The 19,786-nt window shown below is 58.8% G+C and overlaps 3 protein-coding genes and 2 long non-coding RNA genes across 6 annotated transcripts in view; 3 read left to right on the top strand and 2 right to left on the bottom strand.

The window, feature by feature from the left end:
* TMEM120A (transmembrane protein 120A) overlaps positions 1-19,786 on the top strand; it is an 89,228-nt gene that overhangs the window by 21,435 nt on the left and 48,007 nt on the right. The window lies entirely within an intron of this gene.
* Positions 1,504-4,066, bottom strand: HSPB1 (heat shock protein family B (small) member 1). Its single transcript, XM_061355583.1, has 3 exons — positions 3,574-4,066; positions 2,722-2,785; positions 1,504-1,832 (listed from the first exon to the last, which is right to left on the bottom strand). The coding sequence occupies exons 1-3, from the start codon at positions 3,932-3,934 to the stop codon at positions 1,673-1,675; spliced, it is 585 nt and encodes a 194-aa protein (XP_061211567.1). The 5' UTR covers positions 3,935-4,066; the 3' UTR covers positions 1,504-1,672.
* Positions 1,839-2,711, top strand: LOC133213392 (uncharacterized). Its single transcript, XR_009725805.1, has 3 exons — positions 1,839-2,034; positions 2,243-2,287; positions 2,606-2,711. It is a non-coding gene; the product is annotated as an uncharacterized LOC133213392 (long non-coding RNA).
* LOC133213393 (uncharacterized) lies at positions 5,092-5,530 on the top strand. The gene is made up of 2 exons (XR_009725807.1): positions 5,092-5,264; positions 5,377-5,530. It is a non-coding gene; the product is annotated as an uncharacterized LOC133213393 (long non-coding RNA).
* Positions 6,692-19,786, bottom strand: part of SRRM3 (serine/arginine repetitive matrix 3) — a 29,031-nt gene continuing 15,936 nt past the window's right edge. Inside the window, exons 7-16 of one of the 2 annotated variants that reach the window (XM_061355551.1) lie at positions 19,577-19,645; positions 19,326-19,361; positions 18,697-18,747; positions 18,500-18,604; positions 17,150-17,321; positions 11,028-11,362; positions 10,121-10,348; positions 9,838-9,975; positions 7,983-8,022; positions 6,692-7,475 (exon numbers count right to left, since the gene is read on the bottom strand). In XM_061355551.1, the coding sequence (XP_061211535.1) occupies positions 7,014-7,475; positions 7,983-8,022; positions 9,838-9,975; positions 10,121-10,348; positions 11,028-11,362; positions 17,150-17,321; positions 18,500-18,604; positions 18,697-18,747; positions 19,326-19,361; positions 19,577-19,645 (1,636 nt within the window). In that variant the 3' untranslated portion in view covers positions 6,692-7,013. The remainder of the gene's footprint in view (positions 7,476-7,982; positions 8,023-9,837; positions 9,976-10,120; positions 10,349-11,027; positions 11,363-17,149; positions 17,322-18,499; positions 18,605-18,696; positions 18,748-19,325; positions 19,362-19,576; positions 19,646-19,786) is intronic. The other variant, XM_061355552.1, reaches the window with a different exon arrangement.

Here is a 19,786-nt window from a genome sequence, read left to right on the forward strand (position 1 = left end):
CTGAGTCCTCCCAACCTCATTGCACTGCTGGGGCAGAGGGATCGGGGCTCCAGGGGTGCAAGGAGCCCCCCCTATCCTGGACCCGGAGAGGGGCCCCGCAGCTGCAGGATTCCTCCCAGGTCACTGTCTGCTTCCAGGATGACTCAGGGGGATTAGTGGGATTTATCCAAGCGGGAACATCGCAGCCGTGAGCCCAGCCTCAGCCATGTAGGGCCGGTTCCATACAGGGGCATGGGGCCAGATGGGGCCGAAAGGGACCAAGACTGGGACTGACCCACATTACATCCAGCCCCACCGCATGGGTGCAGCCCCCCTTGGTCATGGCAATGGGGTGAGAGGAAGGGGGATGCTGCCGGGGATAGGGTGTTTGTGGTCAGAGCTTCTCCCCATGAAGTCCCTTTTGCCCTCAGGCCCCCATGAGCCAGGGCTGTGCTTGGTCCTCAGGGATGTAGGGATCCAGGATGCTGGCACTGGGGTGTTGAGGCCCAAAGGGTTCACATCCGGGATGATGCGACCCAGAGTTTTGGAGAGCAGGATGGTGAGATCCAGGACTGCAGAGACCTGGGATGTGGGAGAGAGGATTTGGGAGACCTGGGATGTCAGAGACCCAGGATGTGCACAACTGGGATGCTGATCCCAGGATGGTGGAGACCTGGCATTTGGAGATCAGAGATGTGAAGATACAGGATGCTGGAGGCTGGGATATGGGGACCTGGGATGTGGGATATGCAGGACACAGAGATTCAGGATGTGGGTCCCTGTGATGCTGACCCCATGCTGTTGAGCAGGGCTCAGTGTACCCCCCCTTTGGCCACACTGACTGTGGGTGGCTCCATCCCATGCTGTGGTCCAGCACTGCCAGAGCTGGGGACTCAATGTGGTTCCCTCCTGCTCCAGCACATCCGCAGTGCACTGGGAATGGGGGACACAGGGAATGGGGGACACACAGGGAATGGGGGACACAGGGAATGGGGGACACACAGGGAATGGGGGACACGGGGATGGGGGACACAGGAATGGGGGACACACAGGGAATGGGGGACACAGGGAATGGGGACACAGGGAATGGGGACACACAGGGAATGGGGGACACAGGGAATGGGGGACACAGGGAATGGGGGACACGGAATGGGGGACACACAGGGAATGGGGGACACAGAGTGAATGGGGGACACAGGGAATGGGGGACACAGGGAACGGGGGACACACAGGGAATGAGGGACACACAGGGAATGGGGGACTCAGGGAATGGGGGACACAGGGAATGGGGGACTCAGGGAATGGGGGACACAGGGAATGGGGGACACAGGGAATGGGGGACACAGGGAATGGGGGACACAGGGAATGGAGGACACACAGGGAATGGGGGACACAGGGAATGGGGGACACAGGGAATGGGGGATGCAGGAAATGGGGGACACACAGGGAATGGGGGACACAGGGAATGGGGGACACAGGGAATGGGGGACACAGGGAACGGGGGACACAGGGAATGGGGCCTGGTTTCTTTCACCACTCTTTATTCCAGCTGATGCTATCGGCTCCTTCACATTGATTCAAGGCACTCGGTGACGGGGCGAGTACAAAGTAATAAAAAGGGGGCTGCAAGCGGGGATGGGGGTGAGGATGCAGCTTGTGGGGAGGCAGCGGCTCCTCCTCCTCCTCCTCTTCCTCACTTCTTGGCCGGCTCCTTGGCTTGGCTCTCCACGGTGACGGGGATGGTGATCTCTGCGGACTGGATGGCAGGCTTGGGCAGCGGCGCCTCCACCGTCAGCATGCCATCGGGGGACAGCGAGGACCGCACCGCCGTGGCCTCCACGCCGGGGGGCAGGCTGTGGGGCAGAGATGGGCTCAGGGATGCAGCACCCGGCACTCACGCGGGTGCGATGCTCAGCCCCACGTTGCTGCCTCAGCACGCTCCCCAGTTGGGGTGAGTGGGACCCGCAGGGGGGGTGAGCATCATCCCCAGTTTGGGCAAGGAGCATCACTAGTTTGAGTGAGTAGCATTCCCGTTTGGATGAGCAGCATCACCAGGTTGGGTGAGTGCTATTCCCAGTTTGGGTGAGTGTTATTCCCAGTTTGCGTGAGTGTTATTCCCAGTTTACGTGTTATTCCCAGTTTGCATGTTATTCCCAGTTTGCGTGAGTGTTATTCCCAGTTTGCGTGAGTGTTATTCCCAGTTTGCGTGAGTGTTATTCCCAGTTTGCGTGTTATTCCCAGTTTGCGTGAATGTTATTCCCAGTTTGCGTGTTATTCCCAGTTTGGGTGAGTGTTATTCCCAGTTTGCGTGAGTGTTATTCCCAGTTTGCGTGTTATTCCCAGTTTGCGTGAGTGTTATTCCCAGTTTGCGTGAGTGTTATTCCCAGTTTGCATGTTATTCCCAGTTTGCGTGAGTGTTATTCCCAGTTTGCGTGAGTGTTATTCCCAGTTTGCGTGTTATTCCCAGTTTGCGTGAGTGTTATTCCCAGTTTGCGTGAGTGTTATTCCCAGTTTGCGTGAGCGTTATTCCCAGTTTGGGTGAGTGTTATTCCCAGTTTGCGTGAGTGTTATTCCCAGTTTGCGTGAGTATTATTCCCAGTTTGGATGAGTGTTATCCCCAGTTTAGGTGAGCAGCATCCCCAGTTTGGCCAGTGGGCATTGGAGGGGATGGGAGGGTGTTCAGAGGTCCCCAGTGACACAGGGATGCTGCCAGGATCCCGTCTCCCCTCTCCCTGTACTTACGTGTATTTGCGGGTGAAGCACCTGGAGATGAAGCCGTGCTCATCCTGCTTCTCCTCGTGTTTGCCTGGGGGAAAGGAAACCGGGATGGTTGGAAGGGGCTGTGTGGATGAGCAGAGCTTGGATGGGCTCTGTGCCTGCGATCACCCTTCCCTGCCCCATCCCGCCAGGTTCCAGCATCATTCTGTACTGGGGAAAGGCTGATTCTGCCCCTGTCCTGGGTGTCTTTGCATTAACATCAGCTGGGCTGGGGGGGACCAGGGGCAGTGAGATCCCTCCAGGAGAACCCTGCTCCAGTTGAAGGTGTCCCTGCCCATGGCAGGGAGTTGGAACTGGATGAGCTCTGAGGTCCCTTCAACCCAAACCATTCTGTGATGCCCCACATCCTAGGGGAGCAAAGCACGGTGCCAAGGGGACCCACATCCCTCATTCTGGTCCCCCAGCCCAGTGGGAGATGGAGCACTGCCATCCCAATCCCGCTGGATGGGAATCGTCCCACCCCGTGTGGACCCCATCCCCACCAGGCACACAGCACAGCGCTGGCCTCATGCCATGGGGTCTGCGCTCCATCACCGCATCCCTGGCTGAGCTGTGGGGAGCACGGGGGGCTGCGGGGCTCCCGACACCCCTGGGAGCACAGCAAGGGGGCAGTACATGGGGCTGGGGGTGTCTGCACCCTGCGTAACACCTGCAGCATGAATGCACCCGAGACTGAGCTTGTAATGAGGGGCCTTCCTCTTTGCCTTGCTTTGCTCCTCTCCCTTTCCCCTCCATCTCCTTTTCCCCTTCCTTCCCTTGCCTCCCACCCCTTACCCCGCCTCCCCTCCCTTTCCCCCCCATCCCCTCATCACGCACCCGTTATCTCCACGATGTTATCCTTGGTCTTCACCACCAGCTCCTCGGGTGCGAAGTGGTTCACGTCCAAGGTCACCTTCCAGCTGTCCGCGGTCTGGCGGATCTCGGAGATGCCGCTGCTCAGCTGCCGGCTCAGCGCTTGTCCATAGGGAGAACCGGGAGCCGGCACCAGCGCGCTCTCCCGGGGCAGGAGGCGGAAATAGCCGGGCCAGGCGGTGCCGCTGGGCCACTTGTACCAATCCTCGGGGATGTGGGGCATCCCGAAGGACTGGTCGAACAGGCGGCTCCCATGGTACCAGTCCCGGAACGGGTCCCAGCTGGGGCTGCGCAGGAAGGTGAAGGGGACGCGGCGCTCGGCCATGGTGCTGCCGTGGAGCGGCGGGGGGAGCGGCACTATGGGGCCTTATGAAGGCGGCCGGGGGTTATTTTTAGTTGGGCGGCTCAGCTGGCTATTAATGGAAATCACAGCGGGACACAGGGAACGGACGGGAAACTTTCATGGGATGGGGGCGGCCGCACGCAGCCGCATTGGGTGGGAAGCGCAGGGATGGGGCCAATCCCTCGGACGGGCTGGTTGGGAGGTGATGGATGGCGCCTGGAGCCGCTCCCAGCCTCCTGCCCGGAACCATCCCAAGGATGCGCTGGGAAGGGGCTGGGGCCGGGCCAGCGCCGCGGGTGAGTCAGTGCGGGAGCCGCTGCGTCACCACCGGACAGAAGCTTCTGGAGCCGCCGGGCACCGCCGCGGCGCTCAATATCGCGACATGGTGCTGAATGTCGTGACGTGATGCTGGGACACCCACCGCAGCACAAAGCTGGGGGTGGGCTGCTCCAGCCAATGGGGGTCCCAATGGGGCCAGTGGGGGTTGAGGGGGGATTGTAGGACCTTGAAGGGCTGGCAGGACATCCTGGGGGCTGGGGGGGTGAGGAGGGGGATAGAGGTGATGGGGTTTGGGGGATGGAGGGAACAGCCCCCTCTTGTGGGGGGCACGGGGGTGGCTCTTCACATCACGGGACGCGATTCCCATTTGGAGCCAGACTCCAGGCTCCCGATCCCAGGGAAGAGCGGATTTTCCAGCCCAGCGATCCTGACAGCCCCTGGGACTCATATCCCCTTCCCCCCCCCAGCCCTGTAGGGAAGGACCCCTTTGTCTGGGGCAGAGCCCGGCGCTGAGCCCCGCAGGGGTTGGTACAGGCTGGGGGTGGGGGGCAGCCTGGTGGAAGGCGGGGATGCTGCGGAGGTGAAGGGATGCGACGATGCGGGAAAGGGGAGGGATGCAGAGAGGGAGGGGCTGGATGCAGGTGGGGATGCAGGGATGCGGAAAGGGGAGGGCTGGGAGGGATGCGGGGAGGGATTCAGAGAAGGATGCAGGGAGGGATGGGAGGGTCGAAGGAAAGTGGGAGGGATAGGAGGATGCAGGGAGGGATGTAGGAGGATGGGAGGGATGCAGGCCAATGGGAGGGTTGGAAGAGGTGCAGGGATGCAGGCAGGAAGGCAGAGAAGGATGGGATGGGTAGGAGGGATGCAGAGAAGGATGCAGGGAGCCAGGAGGGCTGCAGGGATACAGCAAGGATGCAACGGGACATCTCTGCCCCACAGCGGGGCTTCCCAGAGGGTTCCCCCCATCGCTGTAGCAGGATGCAGAAGCACCAGGACAAGACGAGCCAGGGGTGGCTGGAGACAGGGACAGAGGGTGAGGATGGGCCTGGGGAGCTGGACAAGCCCAAGCCCCTATGAATAAAGCTCTCAGTGCCCAGCAGAGTCATTTACAATATATACTGTATATTTTATTGTGACGGAACCAGCTCACTGGGTCTACAGCTGAGCCCACAACCCAGGGGGGGGGAAAGAGAGCGCGCACGAGAGAGGAAAATACTGCAGTGTCCCTACAGAGTTTGTTCCAGTTGGCTCCCTCCGCGGCGGGACACAGACACTGTAGAAGAGGAAGACTGGAAATGATCCCTGATGTGCTGGCTGGGCTGCACCGTGCTGCACCGGGGGCCCTAGGGGGGCTGCGGCCGCTGATGGTGGCTTCAATCTGGGTGGGTGTTGTCGGGGACCATCCCTCCCCAAGGTTGGTTTTGGGGCTCCCACAGCCAGTGTGAGCTGTGATTGATGGGGTAGGGTTTGGGGAGCGGGTGGGTCATTGTCCCCATAGGGATGATGGGGATGCTTGTGCCTTTCATCTCCCCAGGGCAGCAGGACCCTTCGTCTGCTCCTCCTACCACAGGCACAAGCTGAGCCACGGAGAGCCATGAGCGTGTCCCCTCCTTACCTGTTCACCCCATTGCTAACGGCTCTGCTGCTCTGAGCACTGCAGAAGGGGCCCAGTGCAGCTGGGGTGGGGGAATGGGGTACCCCAGGCTGGTACCCAACACAGTGCATCCCTGGAGATGCTGGATGGCACTTGGAGCAACCTGCTGTAGTGGACGTTCCCTGCCCGTGGCAGGGGGTTGGAACTGGGCGAGCTTTAAGGTCTTTTCCAACCCAAACCATTGCATGATTCTAAGAGCAAATGGCTGAGCCTGGTTCCTTGACATGCTGGGTTTGGGATCCAACCCTCGAATACCCCTCTGCTTGTATCTCTGCCCTCCTGGTTCACCATCAGCTAACGAACCCATTCCACTACCAGCAGACCTGGACTCCAAAGGACCTCCCCACGCATATCCCAATCCCACTGGCTGGAAACCAGCATCAACCAGGACTGCCAAAGCCCTGCTCTTTATCAGGAGCAGCGGGTTAATCCTGCAGCTGCTCTCCCACCCAGCGAGGCTCATCCCATCGTCCTGCTCCAGCCAGCTGGAAAACATGGGGCTGGTCAGGATTAAACACCCACGGCCCCCGGGGGGGTTGGGGGTCAGGACTGTCCTCGGTGCCTGGGGGGGGCTTTTTGATTGGAGAAGCAGCAAAAGTGGGGCTGTGGCAAAGCAGGGACCCTCCTGCCCCTCTCCTCTATAACGAAGCCACGGCACTGCAAGCCCAAAGGTGGGATCAATGTGCCAGAGCCAGAGGATGGGGTGGATGCATCCATGCAGGTGATAAACCCCATCCCAGCCAGCGGCTCCCTCCTCCTGTGACAGCTTGGTCGTGTCCCCCCCAGATTGGTGAGATGGATGGGCTGGGATGAGCAGCATTAACCTAAAGAGGTGGTCCCCACTTGTGAAGAGACTCGTGGGTGCCACCGGCTTTTGTTCATCCATGGCTCGGGGTGCGCTTGGGTCTGGGGGGGGGCAAATGGGCACCACGGGGACACCTTGGCCAGCAGAGAGTTGGGGCTCACCTCTGCCTGCATCACTCTGGGCTGAAGAGGCCCCTTCAACCTCCCCCCCCCCCCAAGGATACAATTGTGCTAAAAGCACCAAACCAACCCAAAACAGCACACGGGGGGGGGGGGGGAAGTGTCCCATTCCCCCCAAGAGCAGTTTGTTCCCTCGCTCTGTGCTCACCCCATCCCAGTGCTCACTGTAACAAGAAGAGATTCAATTCCCCCCCTACCCCATCCCGACCCCCAGCACACCCCATCGGGGAGTAGGGGGTGGGGGATATCACCCCCAAGGACCCATTGAGCTTCCAAGCCCCGTTCTCCCTCGCCGCCAGGTCCATCCTCAGCACCCCCGCAGCTCTTTTCCACCTCCCCCGGTGGTGCCGGTCCCCATCGGGGCTCCGTGTCCGGGTCCCGGAGCGGGCTCAGAAGCCGGCGCTCTCGGAGCTGCTGCGGCTGTTGTAGCTGGGGCTGCGGCTGGGGCTGCGGGAGCGGCTGGGGGGGCTGCGAGTCCGGCTGCGGCTGCGGCTGCTGCTGTAGCTGTCGTAGCTGCGGCTGCGGCTGCGGCTGTAGGAGTAGGTGCTCAGCGAGCTGGAGGACGAGGGGCTGGGGCGGTAGTAAGGGATGGGACGCTTGCGAGCGCTGCAAAGGGGAAAGGAAACGGAGTCAGGGCATCCCCCCGCTCCAGCGTTGGGTCCCCCGGCGCGGCCGAGCATCCTTGCAGGGCTCGGAGGATGCGGTCCGGACGCGCAGCATCACCCTCCCGCCCTCACCCCTTTCCTCCTCCCCAACCCGCCCCTGGTGTTAGTCCTGGATTAGGCAGCGGCGAGGGCAGAAAGTGAGCAGGTTAATGTGGCTTTTGTGTTTCCCAGGCACCAGAGACTGAAAGCTGCTGAAAAAAGAGACGTTCAGGGTTAGCAGGAGGTGAGCTGCGGCCCTGCTGCCGCCTGAGGATGAGGAGGGACATGGGGAACACGGGGGGACATCGAGCCAGCCCCTTGCCCCCTTCTCCCTGCCCCGTGTTAGTGGAGCTGAAGACACGCAGGCACGGCCCAGAGGTGCTGAGGGCATCCTAAGGTGTGAGGAGACACAGAGAGGTCCAGGAGGAAGAGAAGGAGGAAGAGGAGGAGGAGGAAGGGGGGAGGTTACCCTGGGAGCCAGGCTGGCGGCGATGCTCTCCAAGAGGGACCTTGGGATGAAATGGAAAAGGAGAAGTTGGCATCACTGAGGCAGGACCACATGGTGCTAGGGTGGTGGGGATGTGGTGATGGGGACTGGGGACAAGGCAGGAGGGCAAGGTAAAGTGCCATGGCTTCTGGCTGGGCTATGGGGCAGGCAAAGGGGTCTGAGGGTGTTCCTATGGCTGCCCCCTCCCCACAGCATCCTCTGAGCCTGGCAGAAACAGCTCTGCTCCTCCTGAACCTCAAGCAGAGCTGGGTCTATGTCCCCATCCATCCCAGGGATGGGTGACAGGGACCATGGGCTGCATCATCCAGCTGAGCCCTTCCTCGGGACATCCCAGCAAAACACAGCTCAGGGATGGAGCGGGAGGGATGCAAAACCAGCCGGGGTTGGGAAACCTTCCTCTGGGCTGGGAGCAGCATCTCCAGCCCATGTTCTTCAGCAGCATCCATCAGGGGGGGCTGCAGGGAGCTCGAACCCGGTCCTCCCTCCTTACAACTTCATTGCAACCCAGGCAAAATGAAACCCCTCTCCATAGGGAGCCAGAGCTGATTTCTGCCATTCGAGCCCCTCCACTGCACGGTCCCATCTCCCAGCTGAGAGCAGGAGGGACAAATAGGTCAGGAAGGAGGTAATCTCAGCTCACCAGCATTGCTGCTGCATGCTGACAAGGTACTCGCTATGCACACAGTGTTCCATCTGGCACTAAATACCGCCTTACGGCCTGGGATCCTGGCTCAACGGGATCCCAAGGAGGAGAAACCAGCTCTGGGAGGGCAGGGGAGAGACACACTGGCAGCTGTGTCCTGCTGGAATAGGCACAGGATTGAGATGAATTCCTGGTTTCATGCCTCAAGACCAGAAGAGATCACACGACTGTAGTATTGGTTATCCAGCTGTCTGGGCTGGCTGATTCTTCCAGCTGGGCACACTCAGGGTTATCTACCCATCCACAGAGCTGCTCATCCAATTGTCCATAGAATAACATAATCCCAGACTGGTTTGGGCTGGAAGGGAGCTTAAGATCATCCAGATTCAACCCCCCGCCATGAGCATGGACATCTCACACTAGAGCAGCTTGCTCCAAGCCCCTGTGTCCAACCTGGCCTTGAACACTGCCAGGGATGGGGCAGCCACAGCGTCTCTGGGCACCCTGTGCCAGCGCCTCAGCACCCTCACAGGGAAGAGCTTGTTCCTTATATCTAAGTTGAACTTATTGATCCATTCATCCATCCATCCATCCATCCATACATCCATCCATCCATCCATCCACCCATGCATCCATTCGTCCATCTGCCCATTAATCCATCCACCTACCCATCCATCCATCCATCCACCCATCCATCCATGTGCCCATCCATCCATCCATCCACCCATCCATGCATCCATGCATCCATCCATCCATCCATGCGCTCATCCACCCACTCATCCATCCATCCATCCATCTGTCCACCCATCCATCATTAATCCATCCATCCATCTGCCCATCCCTCCATCCATGTGCCCATCCATCCATCCATCCATCCATCCATCCATCCATCCATCCATCCATCCATCCATCCATCCATCCATCCACCCACCCACCCACCCAACCACCCATCCATTCATCCATCCATCCATCCATCCATCCACCCACCCACCCACCCATCCACTCATCCATCCATCCATCCATGCATCCACCCACCCACCCATCCGCTCATCCATCCATCCATCCATGCATCCATCTGCTCATCCACTCATCATTCAGGGTTGGCTGGCACAAACCTCAGCCCTGGGTTGTGCAAAGGCCATGGCAGAGGCTTTGCCATGTGCTGGTACCCACCTCGTGATCCTCCTGGGCTCCATGAAGCTGGGGGAGTCGCGTCTCCTCTTCCTGATGGGTGAGTAGCTCCTGGAGCGGCGCCGGGCGCGGGTGGGATCGGGGTCACCGTGGCGTGTTCGGGGCTCGTTGTCCTTCTCTCTATACCAGAGGATGAGGACGAGCATCAGGGATGCGGAAGGGATGCAGGGTCAGCCCATGCCCACCAGCACCACCCTGAGCTGCGGATGCTCCCCAAGCCCATGGCTGTATCCATGCCCCTGTGTCGGATTCCCTCAGGACTGACCTGCTGGCTGTTTTCTTGGGTGAGGGCGAGCGGGACCGGCTGCGTCCTGCTCTCTTGTCCCGGGAGCGGGAGCGGGACTTGGAGAGGGACCCGCTGGAGCTCCAGGAGGTGCTGCGCTGGCCGGGGCTGGGCGAAGGGCTCTTCCTGCGCTCCGAGGCGTGCCGGGAGTGCTTGGCCGATGACTCCGAGCTGCTGTTGGGCCGGCCCCGGTGGTGCCTGTTCTTCACCCTGTGAAGGCAGACCCCAGCATCTCCTTGCACCCAACCCACCCCAGCTGCAAGGGTGTCCCATGGGAGCCGGGGATTCCAGATGCCCATGGGAAGCAGCAGGTGCAGCTACACGACCCCAGTTGTTGGCTGGGCTGCATCCCTGATTATAGAGCATGGGATCCTGCACCCTGTGGGATGCTGCAATAATCACCCTGGGATAATCCCTTGGGATAATCCCTTGCTGGGATGAACCTTCATATTTAGCCTGCATTGGCCCGCTGCAGCTCTTCCCTATCCCCATTCCCAACCGCATCCCCATCTCCATCCCTTTCCCCGTTTCCATCCCTGTCCCCATCCCCAACACCATTCCTATCCCCATTTCCATCTCCATCCCTGTCCCCATTCCCATCTCCGTCTCCAGCAACATTCCTGTCTCCATTCCCATCCCCATTTCCATCCCTGTCCCCATTTCCATTCTCATCCCGAACACTATTCCTATCCCCATCCCCACTTCCCTGTTCCCAACTCAGACCCATCCCCAGCATCATTCCTACCCCCATCCCTGTCCTCATCTCCATCCCTATCCCGATCCCTTGAGCAGCCTAACCCCACCCTGCTCCCCAGCATGTCCTCCATAGCTTTACCCGGCTGTAACCGGGACACCCCCTTATCGCTCCCACCCCGGGGACCCTCCTTACTTCTTGGCTCCGTGGTTCCTGTCGGCGCCGAGCGGCGGGTGGTAGGGATGAGATCCCGATCCCGCCGAGCCCTCCGAGTCGCTGCTGTATCCGGCTGGGCTGAGCGCGGCTCCGGCCGGTTCCCGAGGGGCCGGGGGCCGGCCCTTGCTCTGGCCGCGGTGGCGCGGCGGCGGCGGTGACGATGCGCTGCGGGACCGGTGCCGGTGGCCGTGCTTGCCCCGCTCCGGGCTGGGCGAGCGGGGGCTGCGGGCAGCGTGTCGGCCCCCCCGGGTACGGGGGGACGCTGGGTCCGTCCTGCCATGAGCCCGCGGAGAGGGGGACGCCGAGGCTGGCCTCTGGCAAGGGATAGGGAGGGGGGAAGAAAGAGAAAGAAGGGGGGAAAGAGGAGGTGGGGGGAGAAGAGAGGAAAGAAGGAGGAAAGGGGATTTTAACGGGGGGCACCGGGCCGGGGCCGCGGTTCACAACGTCAACGCACATCGCATAAGGCAGGCTACACAGACGCTACTCTGCACCTTCCTCTCGCCCTCAACAACGTGGGTCATGCAAACCTCCGCATGCAGAACGCCAAAGGAAATGATCCAAACCAAATCTTTCCTTAAATAACCCAAAGGAAAGGGTGGGATGGGAGCGATAAAACAATACAAATAATAATCCAAGGAACCCCCCCCGAGTCGTCAGGGAGGGAAAGAAACAACCCCCCCCAACAAAAAAACACCCACTTGGAGCGGGGATAAAGCAAACCCCAGCGCCCGCCCGCCCCGACCAAGAAAGGGGAAGGGAAAAAGGGGGTAAAACCCAAACGAAGGGAGGGAAATGGTGGGGGAAAAGAAAAGATGAGAGGAGGGAAGGTGGGGTGAGTAAATCAGACTGAGCCGAGGGGAAGGGGTCGAACCAAAGAGGGTGATGGGGGGGTCTGCTCACACAGAGGCATGCACATAGATAGAGAGAGATGTTTGGATACTGTTTGACTCGGTAATACAGCTTTTGGCTTAAAAGAAACCAAGAAACAAGGAGGACGGCACAGAGTGACAATGGAGGGCAAGGCAGGGGCAGGGGGACAGGGGGGAGAAGGCCAAAAGAAACCAAAAGTAAACCAAGAAAGAAGGAAAAAGAAAAAAAAACCAAAAAAAAAACCAAAAAACCATCCAAATGAACTGAAACCGAACCAAAAGGAAACCAGAACAGAAACCAAACCAAAGCAAAACTGCACAAATGTCCTCGTCACTGAGATTAAACGAATGCCTCTGAGCTCTTCCTGGGACACGCATTGAGCTGTTAGCTGTGACTCTGCAGGGAACTGCTAAGTCCTCCTCAGCACTCAACACAGACTTTGCTTTCTGCTTCCTTTCTCTTTATTTTTTTTTTTCCATTATATGCTTTTTTTTTTTTAAAGTCCCTCTTGGTTAACATCCACTTACCAAAAAAGTGGCATTTCCTCCTTTAGTAGGTAAGGTATGAAGAGAAGGGAAAAGCGGGGCAATATAAGTGCATCATTAGATTCACAAAAATGCAAGAGAGAAAGAAAAGAGCGAGAGAAGGAGGAGAGACAGAGACAGAGAGAGGAGAAATAAAACAAACCGACTCACTTCTCCTATGGGGTCACTGCCCCATGCCAGGCTAGCACTGGGAGCTGGGGCAGGTTACCCAGCCCTTGGGGTCCAGCACACAACTCTATGAGCTCCTCCAAGCCGCAGCCGCTGTCTGGGTTTTACTCCCCGTCTTTGCAATCATGGACCATAGAAATGGTTCCTGCATCACTGGCTCTGACCAAGCCTGGCTCAATGGGGCTTGGGGGTCTCCTAACTCTGCCCACAGCCCAGTGCCAGGTCCCTGAGCATCCCTGGATGGGTGAATCCTGCGTGGGGTGGTGCTCAGCCCAGCTGAGGGGATCTAATGGGGTCCAGGGGTCGAGGCGGGAGCCAGTCACCCCGATTCTCCACCCCAAATACACCCAGTTGGTTATTCCTCAATGGTAAGGTTCTTCCTGCCCACCCCGCTGTGTCCTACATCATAGAATCCCAGACTGGTTTGGATTAAAGGGACCTTAAAGCTCATCCAGCTCCAACCCCTGCCCTTCCACTAGAGCAGCTTGATCCAAGCCCCAGCCAACCTGGCCTTGAACACTGCCAGGGATGGGGCAGCCACAGCTTCTCTGGGCACCCTGTGTCAGCGCCTCAGCACCCTCACAGGGAGGAACTTCCTTATATCCATCCTGAATCTCCCCTCTTTAAGCCTGAGAAATGCCACTTTTCTCCCCCAAAAGAAAGTGTGACCCTGGGGACCACCATGCAGATGATGCAAAAGGGACATGAGGCCGCCGCATATCTGAGCATCCCACTCCACCAGTGGCATGTCCCCCATCACCTCCTTGTCTCCATGGATAAGCCAACCTCTCCAGCTGCAGGCCAGCAAGCGGGGGACAAAATGAGGGAATTTGGGGTATTTTTCTGTCAAAAATGTGTTGGTGATGGAATAGATCCAGGCTAGCCCTGCCCATTGCACAAACCACCCCGCCAAGTGCCTGGGGACACAGATGCAGCAACCCAGGAAGGGGGGGTTCAGCTGAACTCATGCCCAGCCTCATATATGGGCAGAGGAAAATGAAAGCAGAGAAGATGGATTGTAGGAACCCAGCCTGGTTTGGGTTGAAGGGACCTTAAAGCTCATCCAGCTCCAACCCCTGCCACAGGCAGGGACCCCTTCCACTGGAGCATCTTGCTCCAAGCCCCTGTGTCCAACCTGGCCTTGAGCACTGCCAGGGATGGGGCAGCCACAGCTTCTCTGGGCACCCTGTGCCAGCGCCTCAGCACCCTCACAGGGAAGAAGAAGAGAGGAAGAGCAGGGGTCTCCTCTTTCTCAGGGGGGCATTTCGGCACTGCTGGCCATGCCATGGGCTGCAGGATGTGGGGGTCCCACCCAGACCCTGTGTCTGGGGCTGAGGGAGCTCCTTCCCAGATGTGCAGGAAGGCATCAAAGGTAAAAGCATCCCAAATAAATCCAAATAGGCAAAGAACCATCCCAAAAGGGAAAACACACACTGGGGACATACAGGGATGGGACAGCCAGGGGTGGGATGCCATCCCCTGCCCCTTGGGTACTGTGATGCACTGGACCTGCCTCTCTCTACCAAGGAAGATTCCAACCTTTCCATGTTGCAGACCCCTTCTATTTCCCTGGGTTGGGTTTATTCTTCGCATCATGGCCAGAGGAGGGGCCAAACCCACACATTACCCAAATTTCTCATTTCTTGCCCCATCCATCCATCCATCCATCCCAAAGCTTGCTGTGCCAGGATCTGCTGCTGCTCCCACCAATGGGTTCTGGCCCCTATTCCTCACTAATTACATTTGCCTTCGTTACCCAGCCCTTAAGGGGGGGACTCAAACAGAGCAACCGTGCTCAGTCCCTGCATGGAAATGAACACAAATTCAGAGGGCTGAAAGACACAGAAATGCATTCTACCGACAGCACGAGGAGACGGGGAAGAGAAAAAGAGGGAAGAAAGGAGAATAATGGTACGTGGACAGGGCAAAAAAAGAAAGATATATATAAATAAAGAACGGAAGAGAAGAGCATGGCTTTGCAGCTAACTGGGGGGAACCATACAAATAAAAACCAAAGTCATATATAGCCACCAACAAGGAGACAAAATGAAAGAGAGACAGAGAAGGAAGGCGAGAAAGAAAGAGAAAGAAAGTCAGAAAGAAAGAGAAAAGAACATTAAATCAAGCTACGGTGCTTTTCAACAGGCTCATCTGCAGAAGTGAACGTGCAGAGGTGGACGAAATACCTACCTTTGCCATTGGCAGGGACGGGAATGCGATCATAAAAAAAAGAAAACAATAATCTCCACATTTGGAGGGCAGAATGGGAAAAAGACAAGGACTCTTTAGTACGGCGATCCAGACCCCTCGGCTAACCCCGCTTGCTTGGCTTAGAGCTTGCAAAGTTAGCTGTCAAAGTGCTTTGGTGAAGCTGTGTTTAAATGATGCTCTTATTCCTGTGTCAAAGGAAAGGCTGCGGCCACCGAGCGGGGCGGCCCCTTGGGGTTTGCTGGCTGGTGGCTCTCACCCGGCTGCGTTTCACTCTCTAGGGCATGGCCAAGTCCCGGATAACATGCAGGGAAGGCGATGGATGGAGCTGGGACACGGCGAGGGGTCGTTGGGTTGTGTCGGCCCAAAGAAAACCGGTGACAAAGAGGGGCCGGAGGGTGCGTGTGGGTGAGGAGGAGAGACCCGGGAGGGAGGCTGGGGAAGGCAGCAGGGATGGATGGAGATGGGAACAGGGATTTAAAAGGGAAGGCAGCGCCCCGGGGGAACCAACAGCTCTGAGGGGGCTGGTAGGAGGCTGAATCCAGAGCTTTTGGGATGAGGAGCTGGGTAGTGAGGATGCTGGGATGCAGCACGTGGGTACCCCAGTGCAGGATGCTCAGGATGGAGGGGGCAAATAACCCAGCACCCAACCATGGAGGAGAAGAACCCCTGTGGCAACAGGGTCCAGCCGAGGCCGTAGGGCAGCAGCCAATTGAGGGGGAAAAGGGCAATTTGATCTCAAAGCGAGCCCGCTCCCTCTGCGGTGCGGAGCTGCTTGATTCTCTTCCCTTTTAAATTCCTGGTTCGGGGATAGGAAATTGGAATACGATGTTCAGCGGCCGTAAATAGTTAAGGAAACACATCTGCTTTTTTTTGTCTGTTTGTTTCTTCTCCACATTAACACACACAAAAGCAAAAACTTCTAGAACAACACGACAACGGGGAGTGGATAAGAGAGATATCGTTTGCATTTCTGTACATCACAAGGGAAAAGAAAAGAAATCATGAGAAAGGAAACTAAAACAAGGAGGGAAGGGGGGAAAAAAAAGCACGTTTCATTGCCCTTCCCTCCCCCTCGTCCCTGCTTCTGCTTGAGCAAGAAATGGAAGTGTATATTACCGTTTGGGTTTTTGTCAAATGGGAGGCTAAAGAAAAACACAGATGGGATTAAAAAGAAAAACTAAAACTAAAAACCAGAAACCAGAGAGAGAAAAAGAAGAGAAAGAAAGAAAGAGAGAAAGAAAGAAAGAAAGAAAGAAAGAGAGAGAGAAGAGTCCCCGCTGGTGCCGGGGAGCCAAGGAGCTCGTCAGCCTGGGTGATGCTGGGGGAGAATGGGGTGATCCCCCTTGCACCCCAGCCACGCCATAGGAAAGAAGAAAGCAGAGAGGTGCCCCGAGAGGTGCTGCTGGGGGTGCTGGGGAGGGTGAAGGGGGGTGAATATGGGGCTCTTGGCACCGTTTTCCAGGGTGCTTCCCTGCAGGAATGTCCCTGCAACACCTTGCCCATGGGTATGAAGTAGCCTGGGGTGGGTGGGGACCGGTGTGCCCCCCATTAGGGGGTTCCCCCAGCACAATGCCTTTGCTCAGCGTTGCCTCCATCTCCCCACCAGTCAAAGCAGGCTCCTTGCACTGGTTAAACTGGGACTGGAGCCCTGGGTGCACTGGGTTAGGGCTTTCCTCCACTCAGTGTGGGAGCAGCCCCCCGGCTTCACCAGGACCCCCGGGGTGCCAAGGCAGAGCTGGGAGCACTGAGGCCCAAATTCACCCACCTTGGACCCCCTGAGTTCCTAAAATCAGAGCACCCAGCACCAAAACCGCCTCCAAACCCCAACACCAGTGCCCACACTGGGTGCTGAGCGCTGGGGCTGGCACCCTGGCACTGGGGAGGGTTGGGGCTGGTGGGGAAAAGATAATCTTCCAGCTTTACCCATTTTTTGGCTGTCTGGGCTCAATCCATTCCCAGGGAAGTTCTGAGCCCGGTGGTGACCATAGCGGGTAACACTGTCCTGCCAATCCATCACCCATGGGGGTGACATCTGCAGAGCAATGTGTGGCTTTGGGAGTGGGATGAGCTACTGGGTGCCCCGATACCTGCCCCGAGGTGATGGGCTGACCGTGCACCCAGTGGCAGGTTAATGGGTGCTTTTGGGGGGGGGGGGTATGGAGCCTGCACCCCACATCTCCCCCGTGTGCCCCGGCTGGGCTCGGGGGGAGCAGGGAAGGAGGAGAGAGGAGAGCCGGGGTAGGGGTGTCCTGCGGAGGGAGGAGAAGGGGAGGGAAGCGAACGGTGATCCAAGAAAAGCCTACGTACATCCGAGGGCTCCGGGAGCGGGGCGCCGTGGCTGTGCCGGCCGTTCTGGGCGCTGCCTTTGTGCCCGTTCTGGTGCGGCGAGGCCGAGCGCTGCGGCGAGGGCGAGGACCGGCTGCGGCTGGAGCGGGCGCTGCTGCCCTTAGGGCCATCCTGCCGGCGCTTGGGGCTCAGCCTGGGGGACACCGCAGCGTGAGCCCTGCCCCTGAGCACCGCACCGTGAGCCGCAGCATCACCCCTTAACCAAGAGCACCGCACCGTGAGCCACAGCATCACCCCTTAACCAAGAGCACCGCACCGTGAGCTGCAGCATCACCCCCTTAACCAAGAGCACCGCACCGTGAGCCACAGCATCACCCCTTAACCAAGAGCATCGCACCGTGAGCTGCAGCATCACCCCTGTTCCTGAGCACCGCACCGTGAGCCACAGCATCACCCCCTTAACCAAGAGCACCGCACCGTGAGCCACAGCATCACCCCCTTAACCAAGAGCACCGCACCGTGAGCTGCAGCATCACCCCTTAACCAAGAGCACCGCACCGTGAGCTGCAGCATCACCCCTGTTCCTGAGCACCGCACCGTGAGCCACAGCATCACCCCCTTAACCAAGAGCACCACACCGTGAGCTGCAGCATCACCCCCTTAACCAAGAGCACCGCACCGTGAGCTGCAGCATCACCCCCTTAACCAAGAGCACCGCACCGTGAGCTGCAGCATCACCCCTTAACCAAGAGCACCCGTGAGCTGCAGCATCACCCCGTTTGAGCACCACACCGTGAGCTGCAGCATCACCCCAACCAAGAGCACCGCACCGTGAGCTGCAGCATCACCCCTTAACCAAGAGCACCGCACCGTGAGCTGCAGCATCACCCCTGTTCCTGAGCACCGCACCGTGAGCTGCAGCATCACCCCCTTAACCAAGAGCACCGCACCGTGAGCCACAGCATCACCCCCTTAACCAAGAGCACCGCACCGTGAGCCACAGCATCACCCCTGCCCCTGGGCACCGCACCGTGAGCCACAGCATCACCCCTTAACCAAGAGCACCACACCGTGAGCTGCAGCATCACCCCTGCCCTGAGCCTGGCACTGCATCACCCCCGGGCTGAGATGGCTTTGCCAGAGCAAGAACTGGGATGAAAACTAGTGTTTTGTCCTTTCTACATTTCAAACATGAACCCCCCTCTGGGCACTGTGCTTCCAGACCCTCCAGAGGTGCTGCAGTGCCATCCTGTTCCCCTCCATCCATTCAAGGGTCCCCATCGCTGGGACACCTCTGGATCCACGTCTCTGCCCTCCTCCCCACGAGGGTCCCCACGATGGATGCTGTGGGGACGGGGGTCCTGCCCCTACCTGCCGGGGGATTTGGAGCTGCTGCCATCGGAGGAGAGCGATGCGCTGTGGGAGCTGCAGGAGCTGCGCCGGTGCGAGCGCCAGGCCGGGGACTCGCTGCGGGACCTGCGGAGAGGGTGGCCGGGGGGCAGGCTGAGCCGTGGCAGGGGGCACGGGGGGCACCGCACAGCCCCGGCCCCTCCAACCCCAGCCCTCACCTCTTGCGCTCTTTGTTTCTCTCTTTCCGTTTGCTCTTGGGGCTCCGGGACCTGCGGGAAGAGCCAAAAGAAGCAGAGATGGGAACGGGGGCAGCACCCCCGGAGCCACCGAGGCTGCAGGAGGAGCGATGGGGGGGACCTGCCTGAGCTGGAGCTGGGTCCAGCAAGCTTCAAAGCTGGCTTTCGGGGACCATGGGTGATGCTGGGCAGAAAGGGGCAGCAATGGGAAGGGGGGACCAGCTCTGCTCAGCATCCATAGGCTCAGGCCTGTTGTCACCTCTGTGCTTGAGTCCCTCTGCCCACCAAAGCACCCTTTGCCTGTTTCTTACTTCTTTCACCCTAAAATAGCAGCGCTGGCAGAGGGCATCCACAGAGCACAGCAACAACCAGGGGTCACCTTAGGTGTCACCCCTTCTCCCCTAGGGGACATTCGGGGCTCTGCGGGACCCTGCAGTCACCCACAGCAGCCCTGAGTCAAGGGTAAGTGATGCTCAGCATCCCATGCTCACACTCACTGTGCTTTATGGGTCCATCCCTGTGGGCAGAGGGCATGGGGACAGTGGGATGGCTGGGATAGGGGGCCCACAGTAGGAATGGTGGCAGTGGAGTGGCTCTCCCATCACTCTCACCTGTGTCTTCTCTTCTTCCGTGACCCCGACTCAGACCTGTGGGATGAAGAGGAAGTAGAGGTGAAGGCGACACACTGAGCACGGGGATGGGATCAAGGGCAGAGATGTGCTGCTGGATGGGGCAGGTGATAGCTGCTGTGAAGAGCCATCAGGATCATCCCTGTCCATGCTTCCATCCCACCCCAGCCCCAGGGCCTGGGCAGCCACCAACCAGCCCCAGTATCCCCAGCCTGCCATGGTGTCCATCCTACCTATCGCGTCTATGTTTCTTTCCAGTCTTCTTTTTCTTTTCCTTGCGGATGGGTGAAGAGCTGTCGCAGCTGGAGGGGGGGAAGTGGGTGCCCTTGATGAGGGAGCAAGAGACTCCCCATCCCTGTGGCCCAGGGAAGTCCCATCCCGCTGCTCCCCACCACCCCGCTTCCCCTGGACAACCCACAGCATGCAGGAACATCACAAAGGAG

This window comes from Neopsephotus bourkii, unplaced genomic scaffold, assembly GCF_033783945.1.
Source record: "Neopsephotus bourkii isolate Nb327-2 ecotype Australia unplaced genomic scaffold, CSIRO-AGI_Nbou_v1 NB_804, whole genome shotgun sequence".
In the NCBI taxonomy this organism is placed as follows: domain Eukaryota; kingdom Metazoa; phylum Chordata; class Aves; order Psittaciformes; family Psittacidae; genus Neopsephotus; species Neopsephotus bourkii.